We start from the raw sequence: 20,963 nt of genomic DNA, 5'->3' as shown, positions 1-20,963 counted from the left end.
CCTTTTAACGTCTCCAAATACATTACGAATTCCTCTTTAAACAACACTAATCATGGGGAGTTATTAACAAAATAAAAGACATATTAAAGGATTTAGTCTAGAAGTTAATATTAACAAAATAAAAGACATATTAAAGGATTTAGTCTAGATTTAGACTAGATTTAGACTGTTTAACTGATATAGCAATGCCGGAGTTAATATTGAAAAAAAAAAAAAAACATATTAAAGGATTTAGGCTAATAAGTAAAGTGTGAGTGGCTTATTAAAATAAAAAACAAACAACACTTTCTTTTTTTTTCGACAAGAACTTTTGTTTTAGACAAAAAAAATCGTATAGACTAACCTCATTTTAAAGTAAAAAACATTGGTCTAATGTTTAAACAGGTAGGAACGTTTTCACCAATTAAGAAATGGTGTTATATTGGCAAAAACGTTACTTTGTTTAATGTATTTTAACATACATTTAAATCCATTTCGTACTGGAGTCTTCTCTATCGTTAAAGGGGCAGAGCTGTAGGCGTGGCTTGCCCCCTGCTCTCCTAAACGCATTCTGTAGTTTGACAGCGGCGTGTGAGGTCGATCCACCGGAGACGTCGTAAGCTCTGCTGTGTGTTGTTATTTCTTTTGTTTAACTCTCCGTCAGTAACAAAGTCTCGATTTTTAAAATTGTAGTTAGTGTTAGAGTACAACATAGTTTTGACAAGTATCTTGTGCTGGTGTTTTAACGACTGTGTCTGATGCATTTTCTTTTAGATCAGCACATACCTCTTTTTTCTTTTGTTTTAACTTTTCACCAGGCGTGACAAAACGCTAACTTTCCTTGATTTGTAAATATTGAAAAACTACCGTTTTGCTTATGTTCGCTTCTTTTTTGTTTTAGTTTGAGGTAAGATATAAATGCTGTTAAACTCTGTAACCTATTTTTCTTTTCTTTTCGAACTGCTAACAAACTCTAACACCTTTTTAAATTGTAATGTTACAAGCTTTGACTCTAACATATTGTTTTTAACGCACGTATCTGATGCTTTTTTTGTTTGGTTGGTTGGTTGTTTTTAAATAAATAACCACTAATCTAGTTTTCTTTTCTAACTCCTAACAAACTCCTAACATCTTTTTAAATTGTAATGTTACAACCTTTGACTCACGTGTTGTTTATTTTAGATAGATAGATAATCAGAACCTAGTTTTCTTTTTTTTATTTAATTTTGTAACAACTTTTAACACCTTTTTTAATTGTTTTTACACAGCTCTTAAATACCTTGAACCTTATTTTACTCTTTTTTTCCGAGTACAATAAACAATCATTACACTGTTTCTATTACGTCTATGTTTTAACCTTTTTCTTGAAATGCACTGTGTATGTAAACCTTAATAAAAACTTCCTTATACCATTTTCCACGTTTTCGCATTTTAAAGTTTAAAGCACATAGTTTTGAACAGTTTTCAATGGCCCCACACAAAAACACTTTTCCCTCCCCGCCAAATTCCCATTTTAGGTTCATAAAAAGGTCACACACGGGGGCTTGTACAGGGATGGGAGGGTCGGGGTCCAAACAGGTGTACAAAAACAGATGTCTTTTATGACCCTCATCAATCAATTTTTGAACACAACCCGCCCTGGATCCTCTCTTACGCTCCTTAACATATTGTGATGCCCTGCCCGGCTGGAACCACGAGACATAAACATTAAAACCCATTATTAACGTGATGTAAACATGATTTCTGGTCGTGTCCTCTTTTGGAAGGCCAAACAAAGTAGTTTCGCTTGCTCAACGAAACAGCGGCATCCATCGCGGCCTTGAGTGAGCGGAGGCCGGCTTGAGTGAACAGAGGTGGGCGGGCTTGAGAACGGTGCGGCAGGAGGATTCTACGAAGGAGCGTCCAGCGGGCTTATGGCAACCACATGTGACGACCCCGGGCTGGACTCCGTATATTGTCTTCTTTTGGAAGGCCAAACAAAGCAGTTTCGCTTTCACAGTGAAACACACAGCGTCTATATGACATTGCGGCGGCGGCAACAACAATACTACAACGAGAATAAAAGGTACGCCTTCTTTCTTTGCATGAACATCTGGGCAGCGTTATGCAAATCTTCCCCACATACTGACGTAGAGATGTGGGGGTGTGGTTGACTCTTAACTTTTAAAAAGAATATCTCTTTGGATTTGAGACTTTAGTCTTTGCAACTTTACAGGTCTTCTTTATGCACCAAGAGCTTGTAACACTCCAAAGAGAAAGGAAAATGCAGATACAAAAACCATCTGAAATTTTTCCCAAAATCATTTTCATCAGGCTCTTATGTTTATGTTCAGTTATTTCACGTCATGGCAATGAAAATGACCAATACATTGCCTGATAAAAATTATAATTTTTTAAAAGAAAATTTTAGATGGACAGATTTCGAATTTTGTGATTAAATGAGACTAATTAAATTTTTGTGTGAACTATGCTTTTAAATGTTGTCCTGTGCTCTTGTTTACACAGAAATCATTTATAATGAAATATTATATCCGATACCAGTATTGTATGTCCTGAAAAAAAGAAAGAAAAAAGAATGGAGATGACTGGTTATTTATTGCAAAGGCTTAAACATGTAGTTTAATCTAATTTTAATGCTTTTTGTGTGTTTTACAGAAAGCTTGAAAAAAATTCTTACAAATCAAATTATCAGAAAAGAGATTGAAAAGTCAGTGTCTAAGTGGCTAATCGATGACGGGAGGAAACCGTTCTGCGAGGTCACATAGTAGAGAGCAAGATAGGTAAATCTTAAGATATTCTTGATTATTAAATGGAAATACAACCTTTAAAAAGACAAGAAACATCTGTTTTAACTGTGAAAAGTGGCACAGTGGTTGATTAATTGTTGTCTTTTCAAAGGGTCGTTGGGAGAGCGAGGACAGACGAGTGAGGAGCTGCACTGTTGGTTTGTTTGTTTGTTTGTTTGTTTGTTTGTTTGTGAAATGAATTTTAGAGTTTTCAGATATGCGTATACAAACAATACAAGTTATTCAAATAATGTTTGTCAGGAGCTTCACTTTAACTTTAAGATGTTTATGTTTTATAAAGTTGGAAATACACAAGTTATAATCATCATGTTTCAAGTATTCCAACAAAACATAAGCTTAACTTTTTTTTTTTTTGATAGATGAAGTTTTTACTGATACTTGTGTTTTATAAAGTTGTAAATATACAAGTTATTTTTTTTTGATACTTGTGTTTTATAAAGTTGTAAATATACAAGTTATAATAGTCCATGTTGAAATGATTCCAAATAAACTTTGCTTAAAAGCATGAACTACCAGTTTCTGTTTATTGAATACCTTTAGCATTTTAGTGGATTTAATGTAATGATTGTGTTTAGGGGTGTACTGTAAAATAAGGTAACCCATACAGACAAATATATAAGTCCATGTGTATATCTGTTGTGGCCCACAAGAGACCTACGTAAGACCTAGCTGGTTCCCATCACTAACCCATGTAGGCACTTACGTAGGCACCAAATGGGAGCTACCTGTCATATGAGCCCTTATTGGAGCCCATCAAGGGCCCATCATCAGCCAACCCAGAATAACCCATGTTGGGCCACCATGGAAACTAAGGAAAAAATTTGCTGGGTCCCAAATGGGCCCCAGATATTGGCCCAGTTGCAACCCCTATGGGCCCCACATGGGTGTGTTGTTGGCAATGTGCATTATTATCTCTTGTCATTGGCAACATGCTGTGCTTTAAACTATCAAGTCTGGTCCCCTTTATTTGTATAGCAATAAACAGCAGTAAATAACGATCATGCAATGATAGACAGGAAATAACGTTCATGATGTGGACAGAATCAGAATCAGCTATGGCGCAGCTCCGGGGAGAAAATGGCAAACAGGCGTTGTTCTGTGAGGTTGGTTCAGTGTTGATTCTGTTTCGAATATCAGACAAGATTATTCTATCAGTTGTATTGGAAACATGCTTGTTTCAGAGCTGTCTGGTTGCTATTGGAAACATGCTTGTTCTTAAATCAGGCGGTTATATTGGGAGCATGCTTGTTCTTAAGGCTATCTGGTTCCATTGGAAAAAATGCTTGTCTAAAGGCTATCTGGTTGTTTCTAAGAACAAGCTTTTCAGGTATTTCTAGCAACATACTCGTTCTGGTTATCTGGTTAAGGGCAACATCATTGTTGCTACGGCTTATGCGGGTTTTGGCAACATACTCATGGATCATTGGATCTTTGCTTAAAGCACACCATGCAACTTTTGCTCATGTTTCCCTCAATGTGGTTGAGAAATACTGAATGTCATAAATATGTTGCTGTATAAGCTTGCCTGTGGGCAGCGCAATAAATGTGAATTGTTTACTAAGCAGAGCGAGAAAGTGGCGAATGGAGAAACCTCGTTTTGAAACCCTGTCCACCGACCAGGTAAAGTAGCCCGTGTTAAACTATGTTCTACAAAATATCATTAATTTTTTTTTATTTATTGTTACTCCAGAATTGAAAACTACATAACAAAAAGAACAGTGGTATCGTTTACCTAGTTTTTTTGCTTGCATATTTTGTATGTAGCATTGTTTGCAAAGGGTGTAATTTATATAATAAAATGTTGTCCACATAATCATGTAGCACATAATGTTCCATTATAGCCTACATCTGACATTGTCATAAGTTTATAAGGCTGTCAATCATCAGAGCCTCTTTTTTTGAATAACAGTTCAGATGTGAAGTAGACGGGGGAATCAGCTTTTGGATCTTGGGTGTCGAAACAGACATGGTACACATGGTTACAGCCGTGCCCGAAAACTATTCACTATTTTGGGAGCGCTCTAGTTACAGACTTGTAAGCCCGTCCGATATTGATTAGGTTTGGGGCTCGTGTCCGATCACTCTCTCTCTTTCTTTTCTTCGCTTCGCTTCCGACAAATCCCTTTTTTGTTTCTTTGCAGGCTTTTGCCATGGTGTTGGTTTTGAGAGATTTGCATATTAGATTGTTTTGTCTTATAGTTAGCTGTTGGCTAACTCCACCCAGGCTACGAGTTAAAATATGAGACATGCCATAAAGCAGTGTCACACTCTTTCCGCTGGCAGGGGATGGATGGGGCTGTGTGTACCGACCCGAGTTCCACACAGCTACAGAGAAACTTCCAGAGTGTGGTTCTAGCGGCTGCTCAGGTAGCAGTGGCAGTAGAATTCATCCGGTTAAGAGGGTGTTCTACAACTGAAATAATTTTAGAGACATTATTTTAAGGTAGAGAACAAACTACATAGTGGTGCTTTAAAGCATTGAGATTTTTCGCTGTCAGTTTGTTGTTTGGGATGAGTTGTGTTTTAGAGGTTATCCCGGCTCTTTTCCAGTCTAGGCTCCTCAATGGATGCAAAGGAAGTCATTGACCAGGGGGGGGGGGGAGAGGCCTGGGGGGGGGGGGGGGGGGGGGGGGGGGGGAGCATAGCTATACCACCAAACAAAATGGATTCTAATTGTCAATCATCCTGATTGATGATAGTGGTCCTTTACATATAAATCAAACGCGTAGTGTTAGTTCTGGAAGGTCAAGTCAATCAAGCTTGCAATCAGCTGACTCTAAGCTGATCATCGACTACCAATAGGGATACGATGCCTATCACTGCATTCTTTACAGTATATAAGCTTCTTCAGTATTATCAGCGGCTTCGGTTGTTGCTCAATAGTCCATCCCGCAGTCTCCTCCTCTTCGTCCAGTCAGGATTCAGCCTTCTGATTCCCCCTTTGAATCATACTAATTTCTAAAATGTGTACTTTAAATGACTGAACATTAAATAATATCTGCAATGCATTTTATGTATGGTTCTGTTCTGTTTACCTTTAGGAAGTTATCGCTGCTCTCCTGGCTCTTATCCATGCTAGGCTTCATGGATGAGCAGGAAGTCATTGACCAGATCATATACTAATCCAAACTGTATGGTAATTGTCAGTCATCTTTGACGATAGTGGTCCTGACAGAAGTAAAAATTATGTTTCTGAATATTTTTATTTCCAATTTTGAAATTCCCCTGTGCTAGTAGACAAACTGATTACATTTGGTTCATGTAAGACTTAGTTCTATAGAAATACATTATTAAAAGAGTTTCCTTAATGAGAAAATTAATTGCATTCCACTCCCACTTAAGTTAGTAAAACCCAAAAATGTAAATAAAATGGGAGGAAAACATTGAATGTAAAAAGAACCTAACTCAGTGTAATAGTTATTCTGCAGCGGCATTGACTGTGTGTGCATAAGTCATAAGTTTGCATGAGTTGCTCCTTCCTGCGACAATTGTGTTTCTCCATTTCCATTCACATCTGAAGGATCATCAGTTCCTAATACAGAAGATTATGATAAATAAAGTTACAGGCTGATTGTTTTTATCAGTTTACATGCCAAAAGATGCTTATCAATACATAATAATTACAGGTTCTTTATTCAATTCAACTTCTGCACTGAATAAATAAATTCTGGATAAAAAAAAAAAAAAATAAGCAAAAACTAAGGGAGTCTTCTGCTTTTATTTTGTTAGAGTGCTGGAATCTGAAAAATAACCCAACATTTTTTAAACTAACAGAAAACACATTTCAGCTGGTTCACGTAAAATCAAACGCTTTTATCTAAACATTGCTCTCCAACACGTAAACATCTTAAATCCAAAAAACTTCACTTAAAATAAAATAAGTAGCCTATGTTAATACAATTATTTTGGAGTAAAAAAGAACAAAGTAAGAAACAAGTCAGTGGGAAAAAAAACTATTTTCAGAGCTGGAGAAAGTGTGTAGATTACCTGTGCTCTGAAAAAAGCTGGCTGTATGGTACAAAAAACGAAACCAGCAAATAATTTTCATGCCAAGATAACAGGGAGTGGGACTATGAGCATATTTTGTGCAGGTAAGATTATAGAGAAACATTTCTGGATTTGCTGATGAACTCACTGCATGTTACTAAAAGCATGTGAATCTTGTGTAAGATATTAGATGTGGAGTTCCACATGACCAGCATGTGTCTAGACCGTACTAATACTTCAGGGAAGATATGAAACTGGGAGCAAAACAATATAACTATTGCGAGTCTGACTACGATAAAAATGGCAGAAGAGGCCACATGCACACGAGATACCTGGACACCAAATCCACTGTGTGCTGGTATGTTTTGCTATTAAATCTCTCAATATGTGCAAATTATTTTTCATATAATATGAATTTTATTATATAATCTGTATGTGATCAGGGACAGGGGCCACCTTAAGAAAACCAAAGACCCTGGGCTAACAGCATGACAGTCGGCCCACGACCCCCCCCTTCAAAAAACTTTTTTTTTTCTTATTTTTTAAGGGATTCCAGTCACCAGTACACAGTTATTTGTCAAATTTAGTTTTTTGTCTTTGTTAATACGCCGACTTCGTCAAGCGTAACTTACATGCCACAACAACACTGTTCTGCGCAAAATGCGAATATAAGCGAATGAGTCAACATTCACTCTTTGCACAAGGTGGTGCTTGTGGGACAGCAGAATTATATAGCCCCGTTGACAAAAGTACGTTATTAATGGCATTATACGGAGGTAATATGAAAGGAAAATGGCATCAAAACTTTCCTGTCTGAAATGCGAGTTTACAGGTATGATTTAAAGGGATACTCTACCCCAAAATTTTGTCATTAATCACTTACCCTCATGTCGTTCCAAACCCGTAAAAGCTCTGTTCGTCTTTGGAACACAATTTTAGATACTTTGGATGAAAACCGGGAGGCCTGTGACTGTCCCATAGACCTGCCAGTAAATAGCAGTGTCATGGTCCATAAAGGTGTGGAAAAGTCGTCTTCAGAATACTCCATCTGTCATCAGACATGCAATCTGGGTTATATGAAGTGATGGGAACACCTTTTTGTAAGTGAAGAAAACAAAAATAAAGACTTTTAATATTCAATAATTCCTTGTCATCGGTCTCCTCTGTGTTTCTCCATATCACTGTATGCTGTGTATTGTGTCACTTTTGTGTCCTCCGTGACACAACGATGCACTGTTTTATTTCAAATCAAAGCTGAATACATGTAGAAACAGCGCATCTTTGTGGCACAGATAGAAATATGATTTTAAGAAGGTTAAGAGGTAGGCTTAGTGTAAACAAGTTTTAAGCAAGTTTAGTTTGAGTTCGATAAGTTCAATAGTAAATAAGACACAATTAGACAACATTTGAATAAAATAATAAGAAGAAATATTTATTCGCAACAACTTATGGAGTGCTGAATGCTGCACGCACACACACAGAATTGTCAATGTAACATTTGTTCAGTCAATGGTCAGTCCTTCCCTTTACCAAGCGAGTTCACAAATGTTTATACGAGACAGTAAGGCCCTTCACTCTTCAAAGAACACACTTCTAGGACTTGTTTTGATTAGAAATGAAATCGATGGTAGCCTACAACCAATCAGGGAGCACGACAGAAGGTTGAGGGGTCGGGGAAAGAATTGATTCTCCTTTTTTTTTTTTTTGCAACATATTGGAGTGTTTTAAACAGTATTGACTCAATCAAATATATAATCTTTAGTCTACCAAATATTTAGTCTTTAAAGGCTGATTGCCATTTACTTTCCTTAATTAAAGGCAGGGTAAGCGATGTTCTTGGTAGCCAGTGTTGATATTTGAAATCACCAAAAACAAAAGGGTCTTGCCCCTATTTTGATAGCTCCACCCCAAAACATACGTACGCAACCCAAGCAACGATCGATTAGTTTCTGTGAAACAAAGCAAAATCAATGTTACACCGTATCTACATCGGACCTCGTTTGTTTTTTTTATCTGACATCTCTATCTTTAGGGGAAAATTGTGGCCTAGTGGTTAGAGAGTTTTTGACTCCTAACCCTAAGGTTGTGGGTTTGAGTCTCTGGCCGGCAATACCATGACTGAGGTGCCCTTGAGCAAGGCACCGAACCCCCAACTGCTCCCACTCGGGCGCCGCAGCATAAATGGCTGCCCACTGCTCTGGGTGTTTTTTCACGGTGTGTGTTCACTGCTGTGCACTTTGGATGGGTTAAATGCAGAGCACGAATTTCTGAGTATGGGTCACCATACTTGGCTGTATGTCATGTCATTTTTTTTCTGTCGCTCGGCTCGGCTAATGTCCTTTCCTGTGCACTGAACACTCTCCTCCATTTTGCTATTCGACCCGAATAATAAACAAAAACTACTACAAGTTTGTTTTGCTATTCGACCCGAATCAGTTTCTAAAGCGTTTTTGAAAAATTACATACCCTACCTTTAACGCAAAGATTTCAGTAATATTAAACATAAATTAGTACTAATGAAAACCTCAGATTACCTGTTTTCCAAAAGCTGTATTCATGAACAGTCTCGAGCGGTGATGATATGAATCTTTGAAGTCTGTATAAAAACTCCACAGCTTTCTTCCTCACAAATTCATCCCCACCAAACATTACTCTGCTCCACCCCACAATGATTTGATGAAAATTATGACAGCTTTCTTCTTCACAATTCATCTTGCAATCAGTTTGCTTTCTTTAGTCTGAATATTCAGTCTGAATGACAAATGGCTCAGTCATTTTCTGGGGTTCATCGGAACAGAACTGTAACTTTGTTCATGTTTGTGCAATAATAGTGATTTTTTTTTTTTTTTTTTGAGGATTCTAAAAGGAGTTGATGTATCTTATAGATTGTCATCTCTGAAAGTGTAGAAGATTTCATATGGCATGGCTGGCATTCCAGTTTGTTTTTTTAAAAGATGATGATGATGATGATGATGATGACTGTGTCAAATCTCCATAAAGTATGCATAGAAAATGTGTCAATACAGTTTACATACCATATAGTTTATTAAACAGGGCCCTCCCATTATGTTTATGTATTATTGATCTTTCATGTAAATGTAGTGGTAAAATTTGGTAATCAGTGGGAAACTAAGAGCATCATTTTGTACACTAGGTAATAAAACTAATAATAATAATAATAATATATATATATATATATATATATATATATATACACACACACACACACACACACACGGTTTAATGTCGCTCTTACAGAGTTTTTGCAACTTTATTTTTATTGTTTTATTTTATTTATTTTATTTGATACATATTGTACATATCACTTAGCTGGCATTAAATGGTTTAATGTCGCTTTTAACATGCACATTTTAAATGTTGCTTTTTGTATTTCTTTATTTTCACTTGCAATAAATCCATAATCTAGAAATTGAACTGGGATTTTATTTATTTTATTTATTATTGCTAAATTTTTTTGGTTGCTTCAGCAATGATTTATTCTCCCCGTCACACACACTCAGGTAAAATCATCATTCCATCAGTTACACTGTTGTCTTAGGGCAGCACCTACTAAATCTTTGCCCCTCTGACACGCAAAGGTGATGTAATCATTATGGGGTACAAACATCTTTTGCCGATCAGCATAGGCCAAGCCTATTCCTCTTATTCATTTCCTCCACCGCGGCACTGTACAGGGCTCTGAAATAAACCCAGCATATCACTATCAGTGTCACAATATACATTCATTAACTAATCATCACAACCTACAACTTCAACTACAAGATTACATCATGATGTGTTTATGGTGAAGAGTGTTCATACTTACTCAAACACCTAATATTCCCTCTCCATTCTCCTTGCACACAGGTCAAGTATCTGGAGAAAGGTGGACGCAGATCCAATGTGTATTTATTAAAGCAGCTGTATTCAACTCTCTCCCCTGTATTGTATTCATCTTTTTTCAATTCTATTGTATCTGCATAATCCACTTCTGGTGGTGGCCCACATTTCTGACCTAAAACATAGAACATGCTATAAATATTACTAATTTGAGAATGACTGTAATTTGAATAAAATGTTTAAGTAAAAGACAATATGTTGAAGAAATATTCAGAATATAATATATGATATAAATATATAAAATAAAAAAATATAATATAATTTATTATATTATAAAAAAAAAACTAGATCAAAAATAAATTCAGAAACAAAAAAAATCAACTAGTTTAACATAGCAAACTGTCACCTCAGTGCTAGTTTATAGGTTGTTTTGTGCACTTCAGCATCTAGTTTAATATGAGCAATAGTGATGCCTGCAGACACTGCTTGAAGAGAAACTTGTGTACTGATGAGTTCTGTACCAAACTTCAGCATCTACTTTAAAATGAGCAATAGTGATGCTTACAGACACTGCTAATAAAACTCGACTAAGAAAACCTGTGACCTTACTGATGCATTTAGGAAAAGGGCTGCTCCATTCTCCATTTGACTGACAGGTGATTTTGTTCTGTCCTTGTAATGTATATCCCCTCCTAACACATGAAAGAGTTATTGTCTGTCCTGGTCTGACTGAGACCTCAGACCCCCAGTGTTCATCTGATCTCATGTTCTCTGAGAGATTTGCATTACATTTTGTTTCTAAAAACAGAAAGATTTGGTTAACAGCAAGTCAAGAGCGAGTGAGTACACTGGTTCTTTTTTTGTTGTTGTCCTTTTTCTCTGTCAAATCTTTTAATAATTATCATAAATTATATTTCCTTTGAAAGCTTAGAAGCTCAAGATTCATCCTGTGAAAACCATTTTGAAATCGGACATTGCCTTACCATGAAAATGTTTCTTTAAAATCTTTTGGCAGTCTCCTTCCCCTTAGCGGGCGCTGTCAAGTGTCATATTACAAAATGCATTATGGTCTTTTAAAATCAAAACTTTTTATAATCTTGACAAAAACATATCATTGGAAAGGCCTGAGTCTCAGGATTCCATATTTAGTGGTTATTTTGTGATAGAAGTAATATTGACAGAGAAATCTAGACATCTGTGACAGAAAAATGCATTAAAAAAATTCAATGGAGTTTGGCTGGCATCTGGTGGCTGTTTGTGGTATAACGCCCTAAATAAAAGGAAACTCTTTTTTTCATATCAACTTCAAATTTGGAACATAACTTATTTAAACATAAGGCTTTAATTGTATAGCAATTTTAGAGTAAAACCTGTTATGTAAAATATTTATTATATGTAAAATAAAATAAAATTAGTACAGTGTATTTTCTTTACAGTAAATGTAAACTTCTATAACTTTTTAATACTTTAAGTTTTTGAAAAATTCCACTTTTGCAATAATCTGCTGATTTTCTTCTTTAAAAAGAGATCAACCTTAGGTCTGTATACCAAAGTATTCATAAATTACAACAATTTAAGTTTGGATAGTGCACTTTAATGCCTATTTAAAAAAAAAAATAAAAAAATGGGGGGTGACAGTTATTAAACTGGTATAGAAAGTAGGTACACGCACATAAACACACATAGTGTTTGTGTGTGTGTGTGTGTGTGTTTTGAACACAGGGCCTAAGTATATATATATGGGTGCTGTCCGACTGGACCAATTCTGAAAATAGTGGTGGGCCATTTGGCCTAAAAATGCCAGGGCTGATTTTATTTTTGTCCCAATCCAGCCCTGGCTACCTGTGATGTCACTTGCAGTCAACACAGATCATGGATGTTGCCAATGGAGACAAAGATACTGATACTGAATTTGGTTTTTATCATCTTAGTCCCTTATGCCACAATATTTAGCGGTGTGTGTGGAAAACAGTTAATGTGGAATCTTTGTGTGTTCTGTTTCATATTCTGCCATCTGCCTACCCCTTATTATATTTTATTAAGCTGTATATTAAATTTGGTCTTTTAATATCACTGTCTTTATGCAGTAGCCATATTAAGTGTTAATGTTTTTCTACGGGTGGAAAATGATTAACGAGGGGTTTTGTGTTTCATTCAAATTCTGCTGTGAAGTGGATGAGTGAAGTTTATATGGACAGACCTTCAAACCCCTCGATTTTGAATGAACGAGCAAGTCTGCTTCATATGTAGACTTCAGACTTCTACATACACCACAATGCAACATGATTGTGATGTCACTCCAGATTTACCCCCATTCCAAACAACTCTACGATATATCATTTTTTATATATATATTTTAAAACACAGCCCAAGCATACTTATATGCATATAGAATGCTGAATCCAACAAATTCATAAGGTTAAAAAAAAGTAAATAATCAATCAACTCTATTACAGATGGCAAGTGATCAAGGGCTTAAAACATTCCAGTTCAGTTTAATGCAAGGGTTCCACCAGTAGTCTGCACTTGTGCAACATAAATCAGTGACGTACATCCGAGTCAATGAGAAGGAGGGAAGTTAGCGAGGGAAGGGCATAAAAATTGAAGTGCATCCTTGAACGCAGCCTGAGAGTGCATATGTAAGTCTGCAGCCAGATAATGGCAATAAAAATAACCACACTTAGCGAATAATGAACACAATGTAAATCACACGTATGGGGAGCGAAGGGGTTTGCTTGTGTCATGTAAATATCATAATGCAATTAAGTCCTTATTCTGATTAGTGGAAATAATCTGATTATTGGTGCACATGTAAATTTACTGATAACTGTATAAAGTGACTGAACAAAACCTGACAAAAATCCGACAATGTTAAAACAGACCTGTGCATTAAGTGTTGTAGTGTAAGTGCAGAGTAACAAACCTACAACAGCAACAAGTCTGTGTTGGCTGAATACAATTAACAGCTTCTACATTTAAAGATAAAAAAAGCTGTGGTTATTTAATACCTTATTATTTAATTATTACAGCTTTTAAAATTATTAAACTTATTTAATTTGTAGTTAACTAGTTAAAATGTTTAAGAATTAACTGGCTGTTGGGGTCTGGGCTTGTTTTTATTTTTTTTTTATTTTATTTTTTATTTTTTTTTTTTAAAGACATGAATTGACTTTGTGAATTCCTGACCTTCATATACTTCATACTTATGTAAACAATAGAAAAATAATTAAATGTCTAATAATAGTCATTTTATAATAAACCTTAAAGCAAGATGTGAAAAGACCTAGGGGGTGGAAAAGGCAGCTCAGCTAATGAGTGATCATCTGCTGCCATCTACTGGTTATAATGGTCATTTCATGCAATTTTTATTTTTAAAAGTGTTTGTTTCCCACAAGGAGACATAAACTGTCGCACTACAGAATATTATCAATACTTTTTTATGTTTTCCCCAGAGGAAAAGACGAGCCAGTTTTATAAGCATAATAAAAATAAACTGATAATGTTTACCATAACATTGGCGTTTTAATCTAGTGCAGATAGCCTAAACGTGCCAAAACTCAAATTCTGTTTTCACTGGGTGTTCAAAGCAAATTGATTTTGTAATTATTGTCATCACTACCACAAAGTATCCAGGCATTTAATGTTCTTCTTTATTTTCAAGTGTCCTAAATATCTTTCTCTCTTGATTTTCACCTACATGAATGATATTTTAAAAATCTGTAAGAAGTTTTAAAAGGAGTTTAAAAGAACTTCACCTTGGCATGTCGGTGTTTTTTCCCATGTTCCATTGCGACAGGAAACCGTACTTTCTCCACTCATTAAGTATGAGCTTCGACATACGTATGTTAAGTTAGATCCATCAGGATAAAAATTCTTCAGGTTCAGATGTTATGACTGCATTTTTCACATTTGAGGAATGCCACAACGCACAACCTCTTTCATGAAAAAAAATAATGCACTGAAATTCATGAAATCCAATTTTGTTGAGAGATTATATTGTCCAGCCCACTGCATGCACAGCTGCTCCTATCACAAACATGTAATAAGAGTTTGAGAGACTCACCCTTACACACTGGTTTCTTCCATCTACCATTGGTGCATTTTATGGAGCGGTCAGTTGACATGAACCCTGGACTCACATTCCACATCAGCAGTTTCTGGATCATGAAGGGTTAGGGTTAGTTTTCCATGCTGAACACTGGGAAGAGCACCACATTCTTCCTTCCCTGTAAAGACCAATGACAGGAAGGACTTTTCAGTACACTATCATTCATACAACACCTGAGACTGACAATAATAAAACTCACGGATGCAGCGAGGCTCGTCAAACTGAGATGCTTTTCTGCATGTCACTGAATCCCACCAGTTCCCAGTGAATGGTTTATAACCCGTGTTGCAGGAGTAAAAGATTTCTTCCTTGTTGGAGGGGTGGCTGTATGTGAACCCATTTTCCAAAAATGATTCAAGGCACAGTTTTGGCATTTCTGTGAGAAAACAATTTCAAAATTCTGATTTAATATGTTTTTGAGTGCATATATATGATGAATTCAGGACGACATATTCAATGATATTAAAGACAAAATGTCAATAAAATGTAACATACTAGTGCATTGCTGAATGCCTGTCCATTGAGCCTGGGAATCACAGGTGATATGAAAAGGCTGCTTTGGTTCAAATCCAGGACGACATTTATATTGTATTCGTGAACTGATTTTGTATCTTGGTGTCTGATCTCCCAGAATCTCTGCATTTGGGATGTTGGGTGCTGCACACATTTCTGTAAAAATTCCATCATACTAATAAGAGTTCATCAATGCACAGATACATAATAATTTGATTGGATATAGCCAAAATTCTTGTTTCACGACATTCAGTGGAATAAGAGGCAACATGTCAGTAAACTTTAACATACCCGTGCATTGTTGTATGCCTCTCCACTTGCCCTGGGAATCACAGGTGATTTGTACAGGCTGCTCTGGTTCAAATCCAGAGTGACATTTATATTGTATTCTTGAATTGATTCTGTAGTTTTCACTCTGACCTCCATCAATCTCTGCATTTGGGATGTTAGGTGCTGCACACACTATTTCTAAAAAAAAAAAAAAAAAACAAACACACAACAAAAAAACAATCATATAATTGATATTATGTGAATAACAAAGATTGTAATCAACCACAGTATTAAGAATCAAGCACATGTAAACATTTGAATGGGGTTACTTTTTTTTTTTTTTTTTGTTTTACATTTATCTTGACATTGTTTGTAAACATCTGTAAACGTCATCTTTTTAGTGTGTTAACATTATTAAAGGGGGTCCTATTATGCTCTTTTCTACAAAGTCTTGATTTCGTTTTGAGGGTGTACTAGAACATGCTCTCATGCGTGATGGTTCGAAAAGCGAATTTTTTCACATAATTTACATTAGTACAATACCTTTCTCCCCCAGCCTGCACAAACTGATCAATTTGTTCTGGGTTTGATGAAGGCCCGCCTTCCGAAAAAACGAAATGTGTTTGTGATTGGTTAGCTGTCTCAGTGCGTTGTGATTGGCGAGCAGCTTAGATGGTTTCAGCACTGCCAGGCCCCTTGCCTAAGCAGCATGTTCCATCTGCTCCAGTATAGTTAAGGACCCCGAGAATATATTACCATATTAATTTGAGCCGGATTCAGACCCCGAGAATATAGAGTAGGGCTTATTCAATTGGTGGCCCCGCGGGCCAAACCTGCGGCCCCTCCCAATATCATCTTCATCCGGGCCCGCGAGAAGATTACGTGCAGATCGCACAATATGCCTTGATTGTGTTTGCAGTAATTAAGCTGTAGTTTGTCCACAAGTAGGCAACACTGGCCCGGGCCAGTCTATAAAAGAAAAGGAAGAGACGCAGTCTTGCCAAGTCCGCGGTTTCCGCCCCCGGAAATTAAGCTACTTTAAAACCGTTGCCGCAGGTTGTTTTTCATGTCCGCGGTTTGAATCGACTCCATAACATGATATTTTATCCCCTGGAAATGCAAATTTAAGCAGGGGAACCCCACCAAAAAAAATTGAATTTTTTATGGGGGACCCTGTCGAAATGCAATTGAGCTAGTTTTGGGGCTTGTTATGAGTAGTGATTGGGCGGTTTTTCTTGTTGAAAACCTGGCAACCCTAAAGAGAAGCAACAACAATAACGATCTACCGGAGACAGCAACATCAATAGACGGCAGCGTGACAAGCGCTTGTGTGAGGGAGTTATGGGAGTTAACTCTATTTTTAAACGAATATAAAGAGAGAGTGTTATCGGTCATAACATCTGTCGATAAATAGCGCAGACTGGAATGAAGTGATTATCAAATGCAGTATAGGTTTTGAAAGTCTGCACGCTCGGCTGAACGTATATGCCCTGGCTAGTCGCTTCGGACAAATGCGCCAGTAGCACTTCAAACGATAAAACACATACAATTATTTCAAAATGCAAGTTTTGGCGAGTGATTTTGTAAACACGGCCTTAAATGAGTATAAAGTCCAAAATAATCGTAAAAGCAAAATTCTTGTTTCACAACATTCAATGGAATTAGAGGCAAAATGTCAATAAACTGTGTGCCACACACCAGTGCATTGTTGTATGTAGCAACTCATAATCGTTACGACCTAATAACTGCATATAATGTAAAAAAAACTGCACATAATGTAATATTACATTATTATTATCTAATAATATATCATAATATAATAATTTTACATCAAAATGTAATAAAATCTTGAGCTCACAATGTAATAACAATTATAAAATTATGAGAAATGTATTACATTATAAACTGACCAAAAATGTTGTAATATTGTATAATTATATAATTTATACTTATAATAAAGTATAAGCAGCCCAGTATAAGGGACAGTCCAAATAATTGTGCGCTGTTATTTTAGCCTATATATTTATATATATATATATAATATATATATATATATATATTATATCTATATATATATATGTTCACCTTTGGCATTTATATAGAATAACTAAACTATAGCTGAATTAATTTCTTTTTAGAATTAATTTGTACATGTATGGATTAAGCAAAGTAAAAATTCTCACATTCATTTTAGCATTTATAAATAATAAATAAAAAATAAACTAAATCTAACGAGGGGACATTGTTCCGACATCAGTTAGAATCATAAAAAAAACAAACAAACAAACAACACAAACAAAAACCTCTTTAATTAAAATTCTGAATGCATTAGTCTAGTATGTGTGCAAAGAGTGCTCCCATTATAATTTCAAAAACACTGGAGGCATGTCACTCATCTCAGTTCATCAGTTCAATGGACGTGTCTGTGATTAGCTACACTACTCAATGCTGCAAACACTGTAAATTGAAACATCTGATGCTTTCCAGAGCACAAATGTAAATATGCACAGAACAGGTGTTCCAAATATGTTATTATTACAGTTTCAACTAAGGGTGCTCTTGTTTTTTTTTTGTTTTTTTTTGGGAGAGTGATTAGCTCCCTAAACTGGCGTGGCATGATAAACTGCTTTCTGTATGGATTTAAAATGGAATGTTGCTTAAATACAGGAACAGTTGGCAATCAAACTTTGCTGTTTTAAACACTTAGATTATGTTCTTACTTTTGGCCATGCATTAAATGCACATCCTTGAAAGAGTGGCAGTTTCCTGAAATATTTACTTCCAAAAGTCTGCATGAATGCTAGTAATGCTGCCGACTGGATTTCAGTGTGGTGGCGTATTTCTAACTGAAATGGAATACTGAGTAGAGGGCGGGTTTTATTTTTGCGCTCCTCCTCTCATCTCTCGCTCACATTTTTTTACAGTCTATGCTCACAGCAGACTAATGATTGGAAGGGCGTGGTTAAGCATATTCTTCCCAAGCCATCAAAAATAAACGACCACCAGAGAAGGCATATGATCAGATTTTGATTAAAGATTACCAAAACAATTTTTTTTTCTCAGAGGATTAACTTGTCAATTGTTTAAAAGATTAATTGTTGACCTTAAGACTAGCAATGTGCACTAACAAAAAAAATATAGTAAATTTTGATTTCATGTGGACTTTAACATTTCAGGTAATGTCCATGACAGAGGTTACATATAAAGATATTTTAATTGATCAAAATTATTGCTAGGAACAATTCAGTTGTACCCCTACTAAATTCTATGTCTTTGAATTGAAGGCATTTTTATGAACAAATTTAGAAAAAACAAATAAAAGTTTCCAAAGTCTAATGTAGTCTAGGATAGATCGCGTTATCCGCCTCAGGCAATGGCAGCATGGAGCGCAAGTTAAATGAACAATTCTTCACTTAAATACAAGTTATATCATGAATGTACATCAGAGTAGTATGCTGAAGAAATAATAAGTACAACTACAATCACACATCATTTTCTATGCCTATAAGAGGTTTTTAACCAATGGAAATCATCAGTATAACAGCCTGTGAAGAATGTGGCAGTTTAGGTGAAATTTACCTCAGAAAGGTTAAATCGTCTAATCATATCGCCAAAAATATAAATACAGAAGGCCTATACATTTGTGTAGAATATAAACAGTTTTTTATAACAACCATTTAAATGACTATCCCCGGTTTCCACAGACAAGGCTTAAGCCAAATGCCAGACAAAATCTGAGCTGTTTCAACTGAAAGAATATTGCTCTGACTGATCTTAAAATATATCAGTGCCTTTATTTTGACTCGAAATGCACATCAGTGATGTTTTTTCTAAACACGTTTATAAAAAATTATTAAATGTCCTAATTGAACTATGGCCTAAATACTGGCTTAGTCTAAAGCCCTGTCTGTGAAACCAGGCCCTAAGAAAATATATGTGAGACGGTGGATTCAGATTCATTCTTTTAAATTTATCTTGCTAATATCTTTGGATAATTCAAGTAGCAACGATTGTAACTATTTCTAAAAAAAAAAAAAAAAATCAACACAATCTTAAAATTTATATTATGTTAGTAGCAACGATTGTAATGCACTACAGCAGAACATACCAGCACAGAGTGGTTTTGGTGTCCATCCGTCTCGTGTACATGTGGCCACTGCTGCTGTTTGACGATATCCAGACTCACAACGGTAAGATGTTATTGCTCCTAATTTTTTATCTCCGATGAAGTAATAGTACGGTCTATACACATTCTGGTCATATGGAGTTTCACATGTAATCTCTGAAACAAGATTCACATATTTTAAATAACATACAATAAATTTATAACCAAAATCCAGAAATATTTCTCTATAATCTTACCTGCACAAACAGGCTCATAGTCCCACTCTCCATTATCTTTGCATGTAAATGATCTGCTCTTTTCTTTTGTAAAAAAGAACCAGTGCTTTTCAGAGCAGGTGATCTCCACACTTTCTCCAGCTCTGAAAATAGTCTTTCCCTCTGGCTTGATCTTTTTCACTCCAAATGTGGTTGACTTCAGCTCACAGGTTACTGCTGTACAAGACATAATTATGTTGTATTTGAGTGTTAACATAGTCCAATTATGTATGAAGGTTTTTGGTTTTAAGATGTTTACACATTGTTTAGATAAACACATTTTATTTGAAGTGAACCAACAAAAATGTGTTTTCTGTTATTTAAAAAACATCTGAATTTCTTTTGCTGCTTATTTTCTTTCTTTTTCTGAATAGCATTAGACCTGTTTGTTTAAGAACAAGTAAGTCTAAAAAAAAATATTATTAATTTAACTAAATCTGGCGTATTATGGGAGGGATGGTATAGCGCAGTTTCACAAAAATACTAAACTGATTTTAATTCTAGAGAACATTTGATTGGACACAAAAAAACTGTATAGCACAGTATTTTTTTGCTGTTTCGCCAAGAAATATTCTCATGCTTCATGTTTGGTGTTCATTCTTTATTTAGCATCTTTCATTCTCATCCACCATTTTATTTTTTTCAGCAAGGAAATGTGGGATTATCAAATCTCAGTATTAGCTAGATGTCAGATGCTGGTTCACACTGAGTGATGAAAAACAAAGTCTTTAACTTATTTTTAGTTGTCTGAGTTAATATTATATTTTTCTATAATATAATATGGTAAATATATTTGGATTACGGGTGTTTATTCATGCAAAACCCACTGCCACATTACTAGTTCATAACTTTGTGGTTGGTATGATGTTTGTTGCTCTCGATGGTTCGCTTCTCGGCCCAAATCAAGAGAGACTAAAGACCCGATGAGCTGTGAGCCAATTTGCGCATATATTTTTAATGAGCAAAAGTGAGTGCTTGAGATAACTAATATACTGACAACTTATTCTTTTTACCTTCTGTGTGTTTATCTTCCACATTTTGGAAAAGGCCATTGCATGAAAACGTTAAATTATATCCAG

The 20,963-nt window shown here is 35.7% G+C and overlaps 2 protein-coding genes across 3 annotated transcripts in view; one reads left to right on the top strand and one right to left on the bottom strand.

Moving 5' to 3' along the window:
- Nucleotides 1-20,963, top strand: part of LOC109046645 (complement factor H-like) — a 142,870-nt gene that overhangs the window by 69,029 nt on the left and 52,878 nt on the right. The window lies entirely within an intron of this gene.
- The window catches only part of LOC109059329 (complement factor H-like), a 29,292-nt gene continuing 18,762 nt past the window's right edge, over nt 10,434-20,963 (bottom strand). The window contains 13 exon segments of the mRNA XM_042711871.1: nt 10,434-10,472; nt 10,600-10,788; nt 11,223-11,411; nt 14,369-14,483; nt 14,485-14,525; nt 14,528-14,548; nt 14,677-14,746; nt 14,748-14,839; nt 14,921-15,097; nt 15,217-15,390; nt 15,526-15,702; nt 19,613-19,786; nt 19,867-20,061. Of these exon segments, the coding sequence (XP_042567805.1) occupies nt 10,441-10,472; nt 10,600-10,788; nt 11,223-11,411; nt 14,369-14,483; nt 14,485-14,525; nt 14,528-14,548; nt 14,677-14,746; nt 14,748-14,839; nt 14,921-15,097; nt 15,217-15,390; nt 15,526-15,702; nt 19,613-19,786; nt 19,867-20,061 (1,646 nt within the window). The 3' untranslated portion in view covers nt 10,434-10,440.

The sequence above is a fragment of the Cyprinus carpio genome, chromosome A22 (assembly GCF_018340385.1).
Source record: "Cyprinus carpio isolate SPL01 chromosome A22, ASM1834038v1, whole genome shotgun sequence".
Classification (NCBI taxonomy): domain Eukaryota; kingdom Metazoa; phylum Chordata; class Actinopteri; order Cypriniformes; family Cyprinidae; genus Cyprinus; species Cyprinus carpio.
The sequence above is the reverse complement of the archived record's forward strand: the minus strand, read 5'-3'. Positions and strand labels throughout refer to the sequence as shown.